This window comes from Anneissia japonica, unplaced genomic scaffold (genome assembly GCF_011630105.1).
Source record: "Anneissia japonica isolate Jap-2015-1 unplaced genomic scaffold, ASM1163010v1 scaffold287863_len737641_cov155, whole genome shotgun sequence".
NCBI classification, from domain to species: domain Eukaryota; kingdom Metazoa; phylum Echinodermata; class Crinoidea; order Comatulida; family Comatulidae; genus Anneissia; species Anneissia japonica.
In genome coordinates this window covers 5325-27091 of record NW_022742482.1, presented here as the reverse complement: position 1 = coordinate 27091, position 21767 = coordinate 5325, and the positions used below count along the sequence as shown (strand labels likewise).

General features: G+C 34.3%; 1 protein-coding gene across 1 annotated transcript in view; it reads left to right on the top strand.

Moving 5' to 3' along the window:
- Positions 1-19467, top strand: part of LOC117119173 (rootletin-like) — a 56772-nt gene extending 37305 nt beyond the window's left edge. Inside the window, exons 19-35 of the mRNA XM_033263991.1 lie at positions 651-712; positions 1262-1437; positions 2172-2357; positions 2539-2657; positions 4253-4378; positions 5154-5433; positions 5565-5714; positions 7674-7876; positions 8386-8850; positions 9537-9677; positions 11067-11206; positions 11893-12022; positions 12323-12523; positions 13318-13487; positions 14047-14297; positions 15683-15883; positions 16684-19467. Of these exons, the coding sequence (XP_033119882.1) occupies positions 651-712; positions 1262-1437; positions 2172-2357; positions 2539-2657; positions 4253-4378; positions 5154-5433; positions 5565-5714; positions 7674-7876; positions 8386-8850; positions 9537-9677; positions 11067-11206; positions 11893-12022; positions 12323-12523; positions 13318-13487; positions 14047-14297; positions 15683-15883; positions 16684-16748 (3066 nt within the window). The 3' untranslated portion in view covers positions 16749-19467. The remainder of the gene's footprint in view (positions 1-650; positions 713-1261; positions 1438-2171; positions 2358-2538; positions 2658-4252; positions 4379-5153; positions 5434-5564; positions 5715-7673; positions 7877-8385; positions 8851-9536; positions 9678-11066; positions 11207-11892; positions 12023-12322; positions 12524-13317; positions 13488-14046; positions 14298-15682; positions 15884-16683) is intronic.
- Positions 19468-21767: the final 2300 nt, after the last annotated feature.

Here is a 21767-nt window from a genome sequence, read left to right as displayed (position 1 = left end):
TTGACAACAGATATACTTTAAAACAGAAGATATAATATCACAGTTTTTACCATATCTTCCTATTGAATAATGGAATACTGTATTTATAATTTATAAAAATAAAATTCCTCAAAAAATATCTTTAGCACCATATGTGGCAAAGACAAGCCAAACCAGTCACTGGTCGCATTTTTGAGTTATTAATACAGGGTTACAGATGAAAATGAGAGGTATGAAAAGGTAAAATAATCTTTTAAGTCCAACATTTCCTTATGATGTTACCAGCATTTAAACATAACAGCTGTTTTAAAGAACAATATTTGAGAAATCAGCCTTCAAAGTTTACGATTTTGGGCATTTCTTAGGCAGAAACCATCACCAAATCGTTCAAAATTGTTGATTTAGCATTGGAAATGGGAAAAATAACAGCATAGCATGATGTATATATATATATATATATAGGTTAGTTTAGTGCAAAAAGTAGATTTAAAAAATGTTGACATTTCAGCATGTTTTGGCCATTATCTCTGAAACATGATTTGCGACGAGTGACTGTTTGGCTTGTGTTTGCCACATATAGAAAATATAACATAATTTAGACTTATGGTTGTCTTTGTTTTATATGCTTTTATTTTTTGCCCATGCATTAATTGCGACAATGTATGTTGCAGAATGCTATTGCTGCTGCCCATGAAGAACTCAAGGATCTGACTGCCAAGTTTGAGGAAGCAATGTAAGTAAATGCCTAATATATAAAATATTTAAGTGTATTAATAAATAAATAGACATTTACATTAATGGATGTAAAATATATCTGTTAATAGATATGTAATAATGATAAATGGGGGTAGCCATGCCAAAACCAGCAACGGTTTGTGACCAAACCAAGAAACTTTTTTTATGTATTCATATTTTCCACGTTAGGGGCTTTAAAATGATATGTCATTCACTGGAATCAACTTAATATTGCCAAAGTAATGGCATGGTTCAAATCCGACATTTCGTTATGAAGTTACAAGCATTTAAACATGCAGCTGTTTGCAGCACAATATATGAGAAATCAGCCTACAAAATTTATGATTTCAGGCATTTCTCATACATAAATTATCCTTAAAAAGTGTTGTTTTAACATTGAAAATGGGGAAAATAACGGCATAGCATGATGTATGGATATATAGTGGTTAATTTAGTGCAATAAGATAGATTGTTTTTTGAAATTTGACAAATACACTGGTTTGGCTTGTTTTTGAGACATAAATACCTATATTTTTATATTTTGCAGGGATGAACGTGAGAAAGAGGCTAAAGATCTGACCAATCAGATTAAAGAACTGCAGAAAGTCAAGGAAGGATTAATGCGAGAGGTGTCTGAGCTGAAGACACAACTTAAAATGGTGGAGGAGAGTAGAGACGGTGTCAGACGAGACTTAATAGAAGCTCATCGTAAGATAAGAGAAGGTAGGCCTATAGTATGATATGCATAACTGTAGTAACATACATACATGAGATGTCATGACAAAATTAATCTTGTACGAAAAATTAATAATTAGTTTATTGATCTGCTTAGATAGATGACTATATAAAAGCTTTATTTTAGTCTTTGAATCAAGTATCTTACTTGACTGCAACCGTAGTAAACTTTTCATATTCCCATGTCCGATAACATACTTTGGAGAAAATCAGCACTGAAGATAAACAACTGATAAATTTTGTATTGGTTTTCCTATTGGTTCTGAAAAAGTACTTTGAAAAATGTGCCTCAAAAACAATTTTGACTATTTTAAATAAACTCTGAACATTTGTGATCTTTAAATATACCTATTAAACTTATCAGAAACATTGAAACCCAATTTTTGTCAAAATATTACTTCATATATATTTTCTTAAATATTTTAAATTGATCTAGTGTACAATAAAACTCATTTTGTCACAAGACCTGGCATATTATGAACAATATCATGTTTGTGTAGTGGAAGTGGTTGTTGCATGGTTGTGGCTTGAAATCTCAACCTTGAGGTCAGAGGTTGGAAACCCTCATCATGCAAGTCACCTGTGTCTTGCCTGTTAGGCAAGACACTTTATATAATATGTTTGTCTCACTCTACATAGGAGTTTAATTGGGTACCAGCTAGGCTGGGGACAGGGAAAACAAATTTGTTTTAATAATAATTGTAAATTTTTAATGATTTTAGCTGATGAGACCCGTGAATTAATTCGGAAGGAGGTGGTAGATCAAAAACGTCAACTTCATGATGAAGTGTTGGAAAAAGAAGCCCTCCAGGTATCCAATGAGGAGCTCCGTAACAAAATAAAGAAAGTCGAAAGTGATAAGATATCCCTAAACCGTAGTATTGAAGATAAAAACCAGAAAATTGGAGGTGAGATTTAAAATGTACTCATACAAATCTTTTGCATTGATAAAATGATTTTGTTGCTTTTTATGTATTCATAAAGAAAGCTAATTAACAAATTCAAATTGTTTTAAAATAAAGATAAAATTGTTATATTGGATTGCCAATAATTGGTTCAAATAAAATGTCTTTGTTCGGTAATTTCTAGTTCTTGACGAGGCCAAAGATGGCGTACAGAAAGAAGCTGTTAACTTAAGAGCAAGTCTGCGTGAAGTTGAGAAATCCAGATTGGAAGCACGACGAGAATTGCAGGAACTCCGTCGACAAGTAAGTAATGACAAACAACTGTTGCATGCCCATATATAGTCCTGATGTGCCTATATATGGGCATGCAACAGTTGCATGCCTATATATAGTCATGATGTGCCTATATATGTTCATGATGTGATGTCATCATGACCATATTTGGGAATTTTTCTTCAAATAAAATTCGATAGTCTCGACAGGCTTGTTTTTAATTTGTTTTACTATTTTTATAATCAAATTTAGCATAGTGAATTGACTAATTGTTATAAAATGACACAAAAACCAGACAATGTTTCATATATTAAAGCATGTTTCTTTTATATAAATATATTCTATAATAATTTCGCTTTGGAGTGTATTTGTGAATATTTTCAATCATGATATGTAACTCAGTTGGTTTGTCAGTTTTCTGGAATTATGAGCAATTGACTTTGAAGTACCAGTAGGGCAACTGAGAAAAGCATGTGCTTAGCAACCTAATATATACGGAGTTGAATAGGTTGGTGGTTATGATGCTTGCCTTCCAGTACCAGAGTCCTGGATTCAATTCCCGTCATGGTAACAGGATTTTTTTTTTCACAACCCGAAACAACTCCACGACCTAAGCCTCATAATGAGATAGTGTATGTACAGCAGGGATGGGTACAGTGGCATAACGATGGGGCCAGGGGCCATGTCGCTTTCTGAGATTGGGGGATTTTTTTTTTGTCCAGGTTACCAATTCCATTCCGAGAATTTTAGGGAGTCGAGTGGCCGAGCGGTAAGGCAGGGGTGCCGCTAGCTACAGCCTTAACATCAGCGCTGGTTCCAACCGCTCTTCGCCCATGGTTCGGTCGGTAGAACCAAGTTTTCTCGGATAAGGACTTAAAATGGAGGTTCGGTGTATACATCTGGCTCGTGTGCACTTTAAAGAACCCATTGCATCTTTCGAAAGCGTAGGGGGTTACCTTGATATTATGGTTTATTTTAGTCCCTGTTGTTGTGGAATGATGTGAACATGTATCTACCATTAAGCGCCTCTTTATGGCTGCTAGGTAGTCACAAACTACGCCCATACGCAATTCAGCACAATGACGCTGCTACCTTTATCGTTTTTTAACCATCGCTGTTGGGTCACATGTGGCCCACGGGCCACACATTGCCCACCTGTGATGTAGAGCATTTTGTGCTTATGCTTGTTTTGCGAAGGGATATGCCACTCAGATAAATGATCAAGTTTGTGGTTTTGCATATTATTAGCCTTGGGCCTGAAACAATTGTAAAAAAAGCAATGTAATAACAAAATCATAACTTGCAGTTTTCAGGTTTTTTAACTGTTTGCCAGATAGTAGATAGTATATGAACATAGTACAGTCAAAATATCAAAGTTGATCACTTTTAACCTGACAAGTTCATTGTTGGTTTTTTGCAAAAGTTAATGTATTGAATGTGTCCGAGTTTCATGGGAACACGTCACATACGTTATCTCATAGGATATTATTCATAGAAGATTTTATAGTGATAGGCATTATTGGTGAATTTATGATTTTCAAATTTTACCGTTCAGTATTTTAGCATTTATTTTCACATAAAGCTCAGTTTCGCAGTACCATTAAATTGATTACACTTTCATAAAGGTGAAAACTCTAGAGGGCGACAGATCAAAAAAGATGAAGGAAAACCGTGACTTGCAAGGCAAGGTGGCCCACGACAATGAGATGATTGAGGATCATAGAAGAGAGATTTTTAGCCTCAAACAAAAGGTATAAATTTATTGTGTACTCACTTTCGTTTTCTTTTACATAATACAATTTATTTTATTTTAGCAATTAGGTGTTTTTTAATGTTTTTTAAAAAAACTACCCTTTGAAACAGTGGCGTAAAAATTTAATTTATTGGAATCAACAATCACAAGGCAAGCACACATTCAAAGTAGTTACAGAGGAAATCAAGATTGAAGTAACAATTATATTTGGATTTATATAGCACTCAGGTTTGCCAGCTCGTACAATAACTAGAAAGTACAAAAAGAAATTAAAAAGGAAAATAATAATATGTGCTTTTAACAAACACATAAAGCATTTCTCAAAACATATACATCATGTTAAAGTGTTAATTCAATTGTATATAATAAATTGATTCAGTAAATTTTTAATATGCAGTGGCCTGTTATTTCATTTTGAATAATATATTCTATTAAACTGTTACAGTAAAACTTCTCTTTAGGGACACCCATTTTAAGGGGATATCCCTATTAAGGGGACAGTTTTTGGCTATGAAGTGAGGAAGATGTTTGGAGCACCCCTATTTCTGGTCCCAAAGTGGTCCCTTAATAGAGATTGTACTGTATTAGCAATAAATATAAGAGCATAAAGGGCCTTTGCATTGTGTCTTAATGCAAAACCTCCCCCAAAGCATCTGAAAATGCTCATACAAATGATCCAACTTAAAAATAGGGTAGCCATCATAAAATTACCCACAATACCCCCACTATAATATGCGTGTGGACAATGCAGTCTATTGAATCTTGAACCTTAGGTCATGGAAACGGAAACTGGAAGAGAAGCCGCTCGTAAAGAGGTTCAGAACCTAAAGAGGAAACTCAATGACCTGAATGAAGAGCTGCGTCTGCGAGAGAAACAGTTCCATGCCACATTGGATGAAGCAAGCATGAAGGAGCGTAAGATTCAGGAGCGTCTCCGAGACAGTGAGTCTACTTTAGACGGACTAGCCGGTGAATTCAGCGACATTAAGTTGAAGCTCAGTGCAGCTGAGGGCCGTATCAATGGACTAGAAGCTCAACTGGCACAGGTCGAAGGTGAAGTACAGTAGTTGTTTTTTGTTTGTTTTTTTTTGTTTACAAAATGTTTCATGTCTTTATCCAGAGCAATACAATAATACCATTAAATTATATCTGTGTTAAAATTGTGTGGGTTTTCTACCTCCTAGGCTCCAAAAAGGAATCTGAGTTTAAGCTAGGTAGCTTGTACTCCACCCTGAGACGAACTCTTGGTATTGGTGCTGCTGGACGTTCACCAAGCCCATATCGCACGAGAAGCCCCAGTCCAACAAGACGAAGAGCTAAATCACCAACCAAAGGTTAGAATTGGGAGACTAAACTTGGTTTTCATAAAAAGAAAGAAACATGCTATCGCCGACTCCTTTGGTGACGCTGATTGGCCAGTTGAATTGGGGAGCGTTACGATTGTGTCAGGGACAACTATAGAGTGCTAAGATTGCAGCTAAAATGCTGTAGTGCCTCTGCAGTGATTCTATAGAAACCAAGCTTAATTGAAAAAAAAAAAGGCTTTTGAGTGAAATGGTAGCTTGTAGTGTGATACAATTTTTGTAAAATAAACTACCTTTGTGAATACTTTTGTTCGTATTAATGTTATCATAATAATAATAAATAATTATTCTTTGAAATAAATATTTTTGTTAATATTAGATAAATCTAAATTTAAATTATATTTATGTGTCATATGATAATACTAATAAGTTTTGATAATGATATATATTGGGAGTAATTTATATTTAAATATTGTGTATGAATATCAATTTGTATTTTTTGATGCCAAATGATTATCAGATATCAAGTGCATTGATCGGTTTCACCTGCATGCTTTCATCACATTTTATTGCATGAAACATTGATTTTACTTAAAACATCATCATATAATTTAATGGACATATATTAATCAAATCATATCTTTAGCAGCTTTTGGTTTCTAAGTAGAATAATAAAGATAAAAAATATTTATTTTGAAGACAAGCAAAGCCAGTCACTCTTCGCAAATCTTTTTTTGGACATAATGGCCAAAACACGTTGGAATGTCAACATTTTTCAAATATGTTTTATTGCGCTAAACTAATGTTTATATATCATGGTATTTTTTTATTTTCCTCATCTTCCATGATGAAACAACATTTCTCAAAGATTTGATCATGGCCCTTGCATGAGAAATCTCTAAAATTATAAATTTTCGAAGGCTATTTTCGCATACTGCGAATACAAGCAAAACCAGTCACTTCTCGCAAATCATGTTTTGGAGATAATTTAGCCAAAACATGTTGGAAATATCAAAATTTTTCAAATTTGTTATATTGCGCTAAACTAACTTTTACATTATGCCATTTTTTTAATGTTCCCATCTTCCACGTTAAAACAACATTTTTTTCAACGATTTGATGATGGTGTTTGCACGAGAAATCTCTGAAGTTTTTCGAAAGCTATTTCTCAAATACTGTTCTTTGAACAGCTGTATGTTTTAACTCCTATAACTTCATTACAAAATGTTGGATTTAAATGATTCTTCATTTTATAACTTACATTTTACTCTTTAACCCTGTAATAATAACATTAATATATATTTAAGTGACTGGTTCGGATGGTCTTCGGCACATTTGTTAATATTGGACAACAGAAAAGAGTTCTTTAATTTGAGGTGGTCTTTTTTAGAGTGATCTTTAATTAATTTAGTTCATTACACACATTTATTCAATCAATGGGAAAAAAAAAACAATACAAGAATCCATCAATTTGGATCAAGCTTAGAAGCTGAGCTTGTCTCAGCTTGACCTGGACGAGACACAAATCATAATCACGAAAAATATAAATCAATATATAAACGAACAAAGAATTAAACAACATTAAAAAATTTACAATTAAGAACAAAAGTTAAAAAGTTGTATTTGATACATTTCTAAATAATTGATTTTCACCTGTTTTCTAAATAATTTAACATTTGTGCATGTTTTATATTTATCATCAATAGTATTCCATAATTACAGGGAGACCTGTGTATGTCTCAATTCACTTGTGGATCGAGACCTGTATAGGCCTTGATTCACTTGTGGAACTGCAAAATATAAGGACACTAGAGAATGATTTTTCTTTTTACTGCACCTCTTTGATGTTTGACCAGCATTCTTTATTATTTTCATCAAATTGTTCATGCTTTAAAAAAAACAACTCATTTTAATAAAATTTATCCATTATTTAATGCATGGCTTATTTGTTGTGTTGTGCGATAACACTAACACTTCTGCTTACACCAGGCTTTGACAACACGTTCACTACAACCACAGATGGCCGAGGAAGCCCGATTCCTACTACCGGATCACCAGATAGATCCCGCAGCCCAACCCGTAGCATGTCGCCATCTCGCTTGGAACAACTTGTGGTGGACATCGACCCGGAGACGCTTCGTATTGCTTTGCGGGATTTCTCAACGCAGTTGAAGGATGCAGAAAGAGACAGGGTAGGTTTTATGAATATATTGCTGTAACAACCAAACAGGTTATTAAAGCAGTAAAGTTGGTTATTAAAAAGTACAAAACATGCAGTGGCAGATTCAAGGTGGGGCCGAGCTGGTCTGGGCCCTACTCCGCCCACTAAATTTTCCAAAATTATTTAAAGAAATGGTGAAAAATGGCCAAATTATAATCAAGTTATAGGTCTGAGAGTGCCATTTCTGGCCATCTAGATGTGCCATAATAATAAATTTTCTTACCTCAACCCCAACCATGGTGGGCCTCAGGTGATCACTCTTCATCTGTGAGAGTCTTTCCCTGTCCCCCTCTCCCCCCCATTTCAAATTGCCTGTATCCACCACAGACATGTACTGTTATTAAAATGGTTTTATTTGATTATAATTATTATTGTTTTCTTATATTTATTTATTTATTATTGCAGTTTTTACTATATTTATTGTTATTTTATTGATTCATTGTCATTGATGTTTTTTATGAATTTTCTGTTTGATATTAGGATGAAGCTTATGGCAAAGTTAAGAGTTTAAATCAAGAGTTAACAAACTTGGAACAAGATCGAAACCGCCTTGAAGCACGCATGCAGAACATGCAGAAGTCTCTTGGTGAAACGGAGGAAGGCAAGAGAGGAGCAGATGGCCGCTTGAGTAGTGCTCAGACTGCACTCATGCTCCAAGAGGAAACCATAAAGCGTATGGAACGGGATCGCCGGGGTGCTCAGGAAAAGATGAGCATGCTCGAGCGCTCGTTGCAGTCTGCAGAGGGCGACAAACGTGTCCTGAATGACAAGCTTAACAAAATGAAGCAGAATGAGCAACGTCTGGACACTGAGAAGCAACAGCTCCGGCAGATGTTAGAGGAGTCTGACAACCGTGGAACTCAGTTGGAGTTGAAGCGTAGAGCTCTGGAAGGAGATCTCCAGAGGATGCAGCTTTCAATGAATGATCAAGTCACTGAAAACCAGGTTGGAACTTAACATTAATAACTTGATCCTACACCATCAAATTACAGTGCATCCTCCAATTCGAAACACTTCCTTCTCAAAGAACCAAATAACAATTTTCAATCTTTTAACACACAGCTAATTCTCCGAGTGGAGACTGAAAAACCCTGAGACCACCCCAATTTTCAGGCCCCAAAAGGTTGTTCTGGAATTGATGGGGGGGGGGGGGGGGGGGGGGGGGGGGACAAACAGTGTCATCATTTTTATGCTAGTAATTTATCCAAGGTATCTTGTGTAGATGTTGTTAAGATTTTATTGCATACTTTCATGTATTTCCTTTAAAGATGTACTAACATGAGGGAAAAAAATTAATAATTCTACATTTGAATTTGCTTAATTTGAATGTGTAATTAAGTTATTACCTCACATCAAAAATTGGAATGAGAAAAAAAATTCACCCGTTAATTAAATAACAGTCAAAAATTATGTTTTTCCTCTATTCATTTAAATAGATCCTTAGGGTGGTAGTAATCAATTTAAAGATTTTTGTAGTAACATGTCTATAAATCGGTAAAAACTTTTTTTTTTATCTGTTTCTCAGATAATTTATTTGATCATTTTATGAGCTATTTAAAATTTTATTTATCATCTTGAGGTATTTTCCTGTCTTTAATCAAACAAATGTTGTTTTTTTTCTTGTCTCTCAGGTTTTGAAGGAACGAGTCGAGTCATTGATGAGGCAGATTCAGGATCTAGAGAGTAAGAGGACCTCTTTGCAACTGACTGTTGACCGCCTGTCCACATCGTTGGCAAAAACAGAGGAAGGGGAGAGTAGCCTTAAGAACAAGGTTTGTATCAATTTCATTACACCACAGTTGTTCAAAGTGTGGCCCGCAGGCTGCATGCGGCCCAAGCGATTTTTTTCGGCCTGCGACAATAAATAAAAATCCTATGTTTGCGGCCCGCCAATCAAAATTGTCTAGAAAACACCTTGTTTTTTACGGCCCGACATCAATAATATGTAAAAAATAACATTCAAACTGAGAATAAAGTGATGTAAAAGCAGTGCTTGGAGGTTATTGGAAGCTCACTGGAAACATAAAAGTTTGGGTGCAGCCCTCGGTGTTAAATGAAAAATTCACTTTGGCCCTCCGACTGATTGTTATGCCCACTATTTTTATTACACTATACACAAAATGAGGTAGAAGCAATTGAAGATGTTTCACATATTTTTTGGGATGGTAATGTTATAATGAACAAATTCTTTATAGGGTTTAACTTTGTCTTCCAAAATCATTTGCTTGGATGATTTTAATGTATATGTTGCCTAAAAATTGCTAAGTACAAAATAATTATAATATGTTTCTTATTTTTTACAATATATTTGTATTGTTTTGCCTGGTACATATGTATATGCTTTGTATATTTCCTTCACCAAAGTCAATATCCTCGCTTGTTTTGCTGATCAATTTGAAACTCTTTCATTCAATAATTTGTTTAGTTCTAAATGTTAAGTTCCAGTGGCAAACATTTTTAACAAGCACATATACAAATTATTTATTAAATTGTTGTTATTGTTATTGTTGTTGATGTTATTAAATTCATTATTATTATTATTATTATTATTATTATTATTATTATTATTATTATTATTATTATTATTATTATTATTCCAATAGTGTTTGCACTAGATTTATTAGGAATGATTTTTTTCCCCTACCTTATATGTTATTGTACTGAATGCTCAGTACGTTGCTCAAATACTAGGTAAAACAATTTTTGCAAGTGATTTTGGTTGGAATCAAACCCATGACCTCCAGATAACTAGCCTGGTGTCCTAACCACCAGACCACAGAGCTTATGCTTAGTTGCTAGTGTTGAATCTGATTTCCAAGTTGCAGTGGGTACTGCAATGTGATTGTGTTTACGTCAGGAGATTTATTAGGAATAATGTTATCTGGTGGCCATTGGTTGTACTCCCACTTAGTCACTTTTTTTTGCTACTATTTTGGAACATACTGAGTAGGGGAAAAATCATTCCTAATAAATTTATTATTAATACTAATATTATTATTATTGTTATTGTTATTATTATTATTGTTGTTATTTTTGTTATTATTATCATCATTATCATACCTATTCTATTAATGTTGTTGTTAATGTCATTATTTTCATTATTATCTTTAATATTTTATGTTTCTAGAAATAATATGATTGTTGATTGCTTATCTGTGTAGGTTCAATCTCTGTCGATGTCGCTGAATGATAGCACCACCACGTCCAACCAGCTACAGGACAGGATCCAACAGATACAGCAGTCACTGACCAGCAGTGAACATGACAGAAGGGTTCTCCAAGAAAGACTAGATGCTGCCAGGTGAGTCATTAACCAGGGAACATTCATATATGTTAACCATCAACCTATTAATTAAGCTTCACTCCATTCAATAATCAGATTAACTTGCTTTATTCCAATCTTTAAAGTCAGGCTCCGGAGGAAAAAAATTTTTTGATAAGTTCTAGAACTGATTTTTCTAATACAAAAAAAGTTGTTTAACGAAAAACTGGGGAACGGTGAATGAGATACAGATTTTTTAATATTTAAAAACTGGGGGAAAAAGGGGTGTAACTGCCCATTTTTACACCTTATTCCCTCAGTTTTTAAATATTTAAAAAATCTGTATCTCATTCACCGTTCCCCAGTTTTTCGTCAAACAACTTTTTTCTGTCTTAGAAAAATCAGTTCTACAACATATCAACAAATTTTTTTTCCTGACTTTAATAAAATCAAACTTATTTTTATAAAAATTATAATAAATAATCCAAATCACTGCTCCAATGTAGGTGTAAACCTTCTGTTTTGTTCATAGAGGCAGTAAATAGCAATATATTGTTGTGAAACAACAGGCCAATTACAACAATCTAGCTAAATTCAGTTTAATTATTCACTTCACGAATTATTACAGAATATTACCTGGAGCTACATTTATACATTACGATAAAGTATTTACCCATTATGAAATATGCTTTCTATAACACTTTGTAATTGTTGTTTCTATGTAGACAAGCCTCATCAGAAACCAAGAAACAAAACCATCAACTTATGGAGCGGTTGCAGACGATCCAGAATGATAATTCCGAACTTGAGGTCCGACACTCAGAACTTGAAGCTCAAGTTCGCAATTCACAGCAGGTATGAGTGCAGAGGTGTAATAAGAATAATTTTGTTAGGTACCTGGCCCTGAAGTGGTATAGCCAGAATGTGAGTAATCACAAAGTACATGGCCAGAATCAGTGTGGCCAAAAGTGGTAATGAATAAAATGTGTTGAACTACAAAGGGCATGACCTCAATAAATATGGTCCCATGGACATTGATGAGGTGTTTTGCTACTACAGGTGTGAGAACTCTTTATGAATCGAATTTAACAAATTCAAAACCAAGGAAACATATACCTTTAACAGATCTGTTTATTTCCTAACTTTTTATTCCAGCTTCTGAAGCAGCGACAAGAATCTGAAGAGGGTGCCATGCAGGCCATCCGAAAACTGCAGGATGAAAAACGAAATCTTCAGGAGCATGTTGGCACGCTGCAGAGGGCATATGCTAACTTAGAGTCAGAGAAGCGAGGAATTGAACGCAGTGCTGGTCGTCTGGAGAAGGACAAGACTGCTCTAAAAAAAACCTTGGACAAGGTAAGACCGAAAATAGTTTATTATTTATAATGCACTGTCCAGACAGTATAACGATGACATCACATCATGACCCATATATAGGCACATCATGACATTTCCGCCTAAAAAAGTTTTTTGTCAAAAGACAATTTGATTGTGTAGACAGAGCTGAAACATTGAATGGCTAAGTGGTTAAGGCAGAGACAGTGTAACCATAGCCAACAATACCGGCACAGGTTTGTGGCCGGCTCACTTTAAGTTCTGGTGTTGGAATAAGTCTTCTCGGAGAAGGACTATAAACCGTAGGCCCAGTGTACACCAATCCTCCAGTACATCTTTTGAGACGAGTAAGTGGGCGCTCAGGGGTTCAGCCAGCGCTGTGTTAGATCAGCAGCTACAAAGTCTCCACTGTTTGTTCATTTATGTCTTCCTACGACTGTTGGCTTGCTTTTCCATTCCTGATATTGAGTATTGCTTTCTTTTTTTGTCCACTTGGCCTATGTCATGGACAGATGAAAGTGCTCCGGTTTACTGTCTGCTGAGGACATGAAGTGACCCTCAGGGGAGGATAAAGTTATTGAAAAGTGCAACATCTAGTCTGATATGCAACAAGCAATTGTTGGAATGGTGCCATGTAAATGAAACGATTTGATTTGATTATAATTGAGTAAATAATAAAACAAATATTTAATGATATAAAAATATATTAATATACGTACAGCATAAAGTTTTTTTCCTTAAATTTTAATGGTTGAGTTAATTATCAATTTGTTATGTGTAAAATAAAAAAAATTAACAATTCTTTGTGAAATTAGGTTGAGCGTGAGAAGATCAACATCGATGAAGCTGTGATGCGGGTGTCCTCAGAGAAGGGACTTCTAGATAAGACATTATCTGGCCTAGAGCAAGAGAATACAGACTTGAATCGTCAGGTGCAGACTTTGCAAAGCTCATTGGCTGAAACTGAGCAACAGCATGCTACAAGGTATGAAGTAAATTAATTTAAATGAATAATTCACTTATTTCTTAGGTCTTCATTGATCTGTATATATATTTTACAAGAGATTTAAATGGATTTCTCTTTAGCACTTAAATCTTCTTTTAGGTGCTTTTCTACCTCCTAAGTACCCACTTCCACCTCTTAGATACCCAATTCTACCTCCTAGGTACCTACATGGATAAAGTGCCTTGATCAAGGACACATGAGATTTGCACAGCGAGCGTTTCAAACCCGCGACCATAAGGTCCCAACTGCCATGCCAATTGCTTCTACTATTTGTCACTTGACTATCAATTACTAACTTTAGTCAATCTATCAGACAATGCTGGACTACACAGCCAGACGCGATTTATCTTTGCATTGTGTCAAAGTGCGATGAGTGTTCATGAGACTGCATCGAGGGCAAACTTATTGTAGAAAATTAAACATGTTTAATATACTCCAACCATAAATAGCGCGAGTCTCCAATGTGTGACGCTGTCTGAGTTGGTCTTTAAAACCAGTTTGATTATGATTTTCAAAAAAAAATAAAAATATTTTCTAGATTGATAGACCTGACCACCAGACATAGACAAGAAATGGAGATGGAGACGGACAGACTTCGAGGTGCCCAGGTGCAAGCAGAGCGCACCCTAGAAGCACGAGAACGTGCCCATCGACATCGAGTCAAGGGTCTAGAAGAACAAGTGTCGACCCTGAAGGATCAACTTGGTAAGGAGATGCGCAAACGACAGCAGTTCATTACACGCTCTGTAAAGAATAACGATGAGATCCAAGATCTACGTAATATGCTGAGTAAGGATTATTTACTTATGTTTGTTGAACTACGAATATGAGAATTAAATGCAGTCTTTATTGAAACACCAGTTTTAAACCATCCCTAATGAACAATAACTACCAATCAGGATTAGGAATTGGTTGAAGACTGAAGGTAAAACAACGAACTGCACAAAAATATAACAGCAGTTTCTTGTAATGGGACAGCTGTGTAACAATATTCACTGCTTAATTTTAAACATAACAAATGCATTCAAACCACTGATTTAAAACCTATTTTATTTTATATCCAGGCTGTTTAATTGTGCATATTTTAATGATATACAGGAACTGTGTTGTTTTTGGTCTTCAACTACCTACTTTGGTTTTCATTATTTATAATCAAACCTTAAAAGTCCATTTTAACAATAATAATGATGGTTAACCTGATAAAGTATCTGAAAACTATAATGTTGTCAAAACTGAGCCAACTAATAGTTTTTTTTTTATATTGGTTTAACATGCAATTATAATTTACAATCACTGCCATGTTACAACCACTATTGGGTTGCAAGCTTTTATTTATTATAATTATGGTTTTGTTGTCTTCATGCCTTTTGTTGAATGCATAGAGATCTCATTTATGAACCCTTTTTAAAAATCTATTGCCATTATTATTTTTATGGTGCTGCATATGATTAATTTGGTGGGAATATACATGTACCTTCTTACATGATTTTTGTGAATAATTGCCTAGATAGACCGACTAGTTACCACTGTTCCTTGCTGGAACGGTTGGACGGTTCTATTTTTGTTGTAGGGGTGTTCTTAAAGGGAACAGTTGCAATTAGTTATTTTCTTCTATGTATCTCATTTATGGACTATCAAAATCACTGGTGATTTATGTGATCTCATCATTATGTATGATTTCAGCTCTCTCCACACTGTGTGTCAAATTTGTGAGATGTGCCCATATATGGGTATGATGATGTCATATTATACCCATATATTAGTATGATGATGATATATTATACCCATATATGGGAATCACATTTTTTATTACATTAAGGTTGATGGTGTGAACAGAGCTTATGTATATTCTAAAATTTCAAATCATTTCATTCTTTTTATTTAGTTACAACATATAATAAAAGTAAGATGCAATTTATTCATCTGCTATTTTTATGATTCTTGCCCATGTCATATTTGTAGTACCATATTGCAGTTTTTACTAATAGTATAGTTACAGACATGTTGGTTACCAAAGTACATGATAATGTGTGGGTCTGGCATATTAAAGCTTTGGTTTAGTCACTGTCACTTTGGTTGTGGGTTTCATGATATATGTGGTTATAATCCTAACTTTGTGATTTTTTTTTATATTTCTAAGCTTGCTATATTTGTTTGCTTTCTACTCATTCCAGGCGATTCTTTGCACAACGTTTCACGTGACCCAACACTTGACCCTCTTCTCCTTGAGCATGAAACCCGGAAACTGGATGAATCTATGGGATATTCTGGTTACGGTGGGGCATCTCCACCTGTAAGCCTCAGTGCCTCGAGGCGCACACGTAGCTCCTCCCCAGTACGCTTGGCTGCTCAGGCAACCTCCACCCCGGCCAGAGGTAAGGAGGGCATTGTAGGCTTCTGTGTGTTTGAATATTGTTCTTTATTGAATTATTGATTAATTACTGTGCAATACACATGCATATACCTTTACCTTTACAACACATGTGTTTGCCAGATATGCGCCAATTCCAAGCAGCACTCTGATTGGTCTGTTTTTAAGATTCATTGCCATTGTGCTTGGATAACACAATTTTCTAAACTTGCTTAATGTTCTTACTCTATTCATTAACGCTTGTTGCATGTTGCCTTTCTCCATAATTACTGCCCCTTCCTTATCAAGTATGTACTCAATTCTTCATTTCCCCCAAAATCACAATTCATTGGTTAATTTATTTCGTGAATACTTACCTGGATAAATGACTAATTGCCATTGTTCCCAAAACGGAACACCCCTTCGAAAACAAAATGGAACAGTCCTACCCAAGGCGCCATTGAAAACCAACATACTGTCACTAAATGTTAAGCTGAGTTTAAATTAAAGAATGTGGCTGCATGGCATACTTTAGTATATAGAAGCTGTAATACGTTTACTCATAGATTTGGCAGTAGTAAGTCAATTCCAGTAAACGAACAATCGTTTTACAGCTTATAATGTGCAGAATATTCCAAATTGTTGGCTTTTTAGTAGTTGTGTACAGCTTTCTTGAACTTTACTAGATCTTTTAATATTTGCTATTTTTTTGTGGAATTTGATTGCAGCCACAAAATTGATGGCATACCAAAATAAAAATTATTGCATGTTTCAAAACATTATCAGTATTATCAATGTTGTTTTTTTTTTTTTTTTGTATTATAGGTGCTCGTTCCCCACGAAGTGCTCTTGGACGTTCAATACCGCCAAGCAGATCTCTTAACAACTAACTGATCAAAAGACAGATAACATCTTTTGCATTTTTTGCATTTTATTAAAATTCTATAAATCCCGTTTGGACTATTTACTTGTCAGGTTTTTAGTAAGGCTAAAGCGCATTTTTCATTCAACTTTTCATTGTGATGTAGTTTTAAGAATTGTTTTATGGATTAATACAATATTATGAATATTTTGAATGTGATGTTTTTAGATGCTTTTTTGATGGATATTTGCTAGTCTTGTTTTTGAGGTAAATGTGAGGTGAATTATTTTCACTAAAGTATTTAGAATGAAATAGAGGAAGAGTTACATTATTGTGTGGTTAGATTCTTTAATTTCACGTTGAGAATGATCACTGATTGTTGATTAGAATGCCACGGTTAATCTAGTCTTTGTGAATGCTTATCTTGAAAAACCCGACTACTGTAATTGCCATTTCATTTAAGTTATACCATTACTACAAAAATCGAACCATCACACCATCCTAGGACCACCATGATTATACCCAAACATCACCCTCTGTCAACACGGATCAGATAAAAGGGATCTAGCCATTACATTGGCTCGGAGCCAACGGCCAACCAAGCTTTAGTTTAAGGAGTAGGTTTTTTAGTTTCATAAAATAACATAAACTTTTTTCAAAATGTCTAACTCAAAGATCTCAATCACCAAGCGCATACAGGCTTTTTCGCATGATGCGCTGTACAAATCCAACTATTATTATTATTATTATTATTATTATTATTATTATTATTATTATTATTATATAGAGGTGAACATGTTTCAAGAGTATTATAACACTTGTTTTTGAATGCGCTGGTTCATGTAAAGCTGTGTTTAATATCGGTTTTATTGGAACCACCAAGTATGTATTTGTAGGTTTTTGTCACATTTAATCTTTTTTTGAACATCTTTCACTCTGTACTTAAATCAAGAATAGGTTTTGAACAGTATATATACAGATACAGTACTGTGTAAACTCATTATGTTGCTAGTTACTTGGGTTAGTAAAAATCATTTTATATTCTTAATTTACAAGTAAAAATACAAACTTAAAAAAAAAAAAGTATACCTTCATGGTGACTACTCAAACGCAACTAACCTTTTGCATATTTTGATGAACCAATCAATAAACAGTAATTATTTTATACTCGGTACTTTTAAATGCATTCCTTACAAACTTGCTTGGTTTAAACATAAGTGGCTTAATTTTTCTTTATTATTTGTGTGCCATATTGATACCTTTGAAAATGATTTATGTCCCCTAGTGATCCTAGTTAATAAGTATATAATGTTGTTTAAACAATTTGCACTGTTTAGGGTTAACTACGTTTCGTAAAAAATTGTCTGCAACTATGTATTGTAAGGTGAACACTATTTTTTATACATTGTTCATAGATATTCTGAATATAAGTGGTTTGTGTAAGAAATAAATTTAGATAAGAAATGGTAAATTTCTATGCAAATGATCCACCTGTATCTGTAAACCATCAATTTGAAATTTATAACCATATAGATCAAACAGAAAGAAATTAAGATATTTTAAATCAAGTTATAGCTTCAAACCAAACCATTGAATACAGTGCATCAAATAGAGTTTACTGTTGTTTTGTTTAAAATATGTAGAACATGATTATTGAACATTATATGGATTTTTTGAGAATGTTTAATTCTAGATTTTAGATAATTATGTCATAGATTTTATTTAAAAGTGCCTGAACATTTTTTGGAAGTTTGAGAAAATAATGTGATGTAATTTTCAGAATCAGACGTCCGTCCATTCGCACGTAATGAATATTGACTGGTGAAACGTTTGCAAGCTTGTAATGTTTGACATTGTAAACACGAATGGTGAATGCCATGCAACTAAATTTGTCACTACTATACAGATAGTTCATTGATACTGTTTTGTTGTAAATTTTACTAATTTTAATTCAATCAGAATTTGTTTGTGTGCTTTTGATAAATAGCTTGTTTTTAGAGGAAGTGTCTAAACGGTTGCATTGGAATGCCTTTTTATTAGCAACTATGGCAAACTGAACACCCACCACGGCAGTAGTTTGGTAATGCATTGATGAATATTCATTGCATATTAATGACTTAGAAGAGCCTAATTTGCATATTTTGTTTTCAGTCCAATACTGTTATTGATTTTATTTGTATGTGTTGACAAAAAATGTCTGAGGAAGGAAGTATATATAGGTAATTATTTATTATTATCAATATGATTATTTGTTTTGTTGTTTTTTTAATTTATTGTTTTATGATTATAAGTCGTTTGATACTATTATTTTCCTGTTTAAATAATTATATATTTTTTTTATTTGAATAATTTGTTGTTTTTATTCATACCATTAACAGTTTTTTTTTTTATTTTCATGATTTTCATAGTTTTATTGATGTATTGTCAACTGGTTTATTTGTTGATTTTGCTGAAATTAATTATATATTCTGCTAAGTTGTGAGTGTCTGAACAAACAGGTCGGTGGAGATTACGATCAAATATTCTTGTGACGATCAATCAACGTTATTAGTTGATCACGGCCAAGTGATGATAATTCTTGATTACCCAACAATGTGTTGGTTGTTCAAGGCCAATTGATTAATTGGTGAATCATTTATTTGACTATCGACTACTTCTGATGTATAGGTATGCTGTGTTTGTGTAATTGAGTATGGTAGTGTGATTTATTTAGATCGAATGTCGAAATAAAACAATAAGAAAGAAAGTGCCTTCCTATTGAATTTACCTTAATGATTTCAGATCGTTAAATATGAATACATGTCTTCAAAATTTGTCCATCATCGCAACCATCATCTTTTCTTCTGAATTGTCATCTTATCCAGTTATATCTAGGAGTCATCTTAAAATAGTGGGAGGGGTGGGGGCAAGTTGAAGTGGGGTTCGATTATTAAGTGAGGGGGAAGGTGCAATCACAAAGCCTCCTGAACCCCTCTACATCCACCCCAGTAGATAGAGAAGATAAGCCTGAACGTATGAGTTGTATTATGTTGGCCGGCTTTGTTTTCAGAAATGAAATTTTGTTACATAACTTTTAAATGAAAAAGTTATTAAAGTTTGTTCTCAGTTATGGTGACCCTGGTTTTCGTTAGATATAATTGGGCCTAGCCGGACCTCCAAGCATTACTACAGTAGAACCCCTTTTAAGGCGAAACCACTGTGACCAAAAGAAGTGTCTCCTTAATTAGGAGACCCTATTGAGGGACACTAGCCAAAATCGTGAAATTGTCTGCTTAATAGAAGTTTTCGGCATGTTTTCGTAGATATACTTATATAGATTCTTCATAATTTTATTTTAATTGACCTAAAAATGAGTTACAGTTGAATTTAAATTTTAACAGTAATTTGGAATGCAGGACAATTTAATTATTAAATGAAATCAACAGAAATGTAATTAAAACAACAATGTATGTTTCCAACATTGTTTCATGATTCGAGTGCCTTGTTAATTACTAAAATAATATTCTTATTAAAATACTGAGCTTTCTATTGGATGCACCAGATAGAACAGCATGAATGAATAGCGTAATGACTTAAATCATGTTGCAGGCTGTACGCTTTAGATTCAGACCCTGGCCCGGGATTTATCAATCTCCGCTTAGCAAATGTCTTCAGTCAAAAAAGTTAAGATGTTCCTAATAAATATCTTAGGCTGATTTATTACCCAATCTTACAAAATCTTGGCTTAAAAATTGTCTTAGATGGCGCCAACGCACAATCGACTTTCTCATTTTAAGCAATTTGTAAGCTAAGCAATATGGATAACTTTGACTTAAGCAAAAAAAAAAATTACCTTAAAAAAATGAATCTGATAATCTAGTTTGATAAATCTGGCCCCAGGCTTTGAACGTGTTGGTATGCTTCTGTCGCGTGCTGCCAGTCGCCACTCTCAAGACAAGAACAACACAAAATATATGTAATTTCACTTTTCCCTGAATTAAACCATTGTAGTACGGTTCAACTTCCTGTTGTTTGAGCAAGAAAGGTATCGTCAAACTCGGCAACGAAAACACCATACAGTAATTGACGAAAAAAAGAAAAACCCCAACAAGCTTAAGGGCAATGCATGTATCAAGCGCCAATCTGTATTAAGTTATTAAAATTACGCTATAACTACTAATAAACATTTCAAACCAGCCTCCACCCACCTAATTTCGTTCACGAATCTTCCTCTTAGAATCCGTTTTCATTTCGTTTAAATGTTGAATTTACTTGCCATTTCGGCAATCTAGAGGTGCCATAATCATAAATGTTCTTACCCCAGCCCCAACCATAATGGGGCTGAGGTACGTGTGTGGTGCGACCCTCTAACTCTGAAAATACCTCCCTGGCCGGCCCACCTCTATTTTCGATGTCCTGGATCCGCCACTGTTTATGATATGAATTATAATTAAAACAACAAAAGTTGTATACTGTAGGCCTATGCTGTCTCTTATACACATCTTTCAAGGCCAATTGATTAATNNTACTAACTTTCATCTACGCAATATTGCTAATATCAGAAAATATATTTCAAAACACACAGCTGCCGTATTAATAAATGTATTGGTCACACCCCATCTGGATTATTGCAACTCCATTTTCTACTCGTTACCAAAAACTGCGATAAATCGCCTTCAACGTCTTCAAAATTCAGCTGCACGTATTCTGACTCTTACTTCTAGACGCTCACATATATCACCGGTAATTTATCATTTACATTGGCTCCATATTGAATCTCGTATCAAATACAAAATCCTGCTAACGTTCAAAGCACTATTTTACAAACAACCCACTTACCTTGTTGAACTCATTCATGCGTATGCCCCACCTACTTGTCTCCGTTCTTCTGATAAAAATCTTTTAGTTGTTCCTAGGATTAACACCAAAACCTTTGGTTATAGATCATATTCATTTTCCGCAGCATCCCTTTGGAACTCATTGCCCAAACATATTATCCAATCACCGTCAGTTGCTATTTTTAAGACAAAACTTAAGACGCACCTTTTTACCATCTAAATGTTAAGCG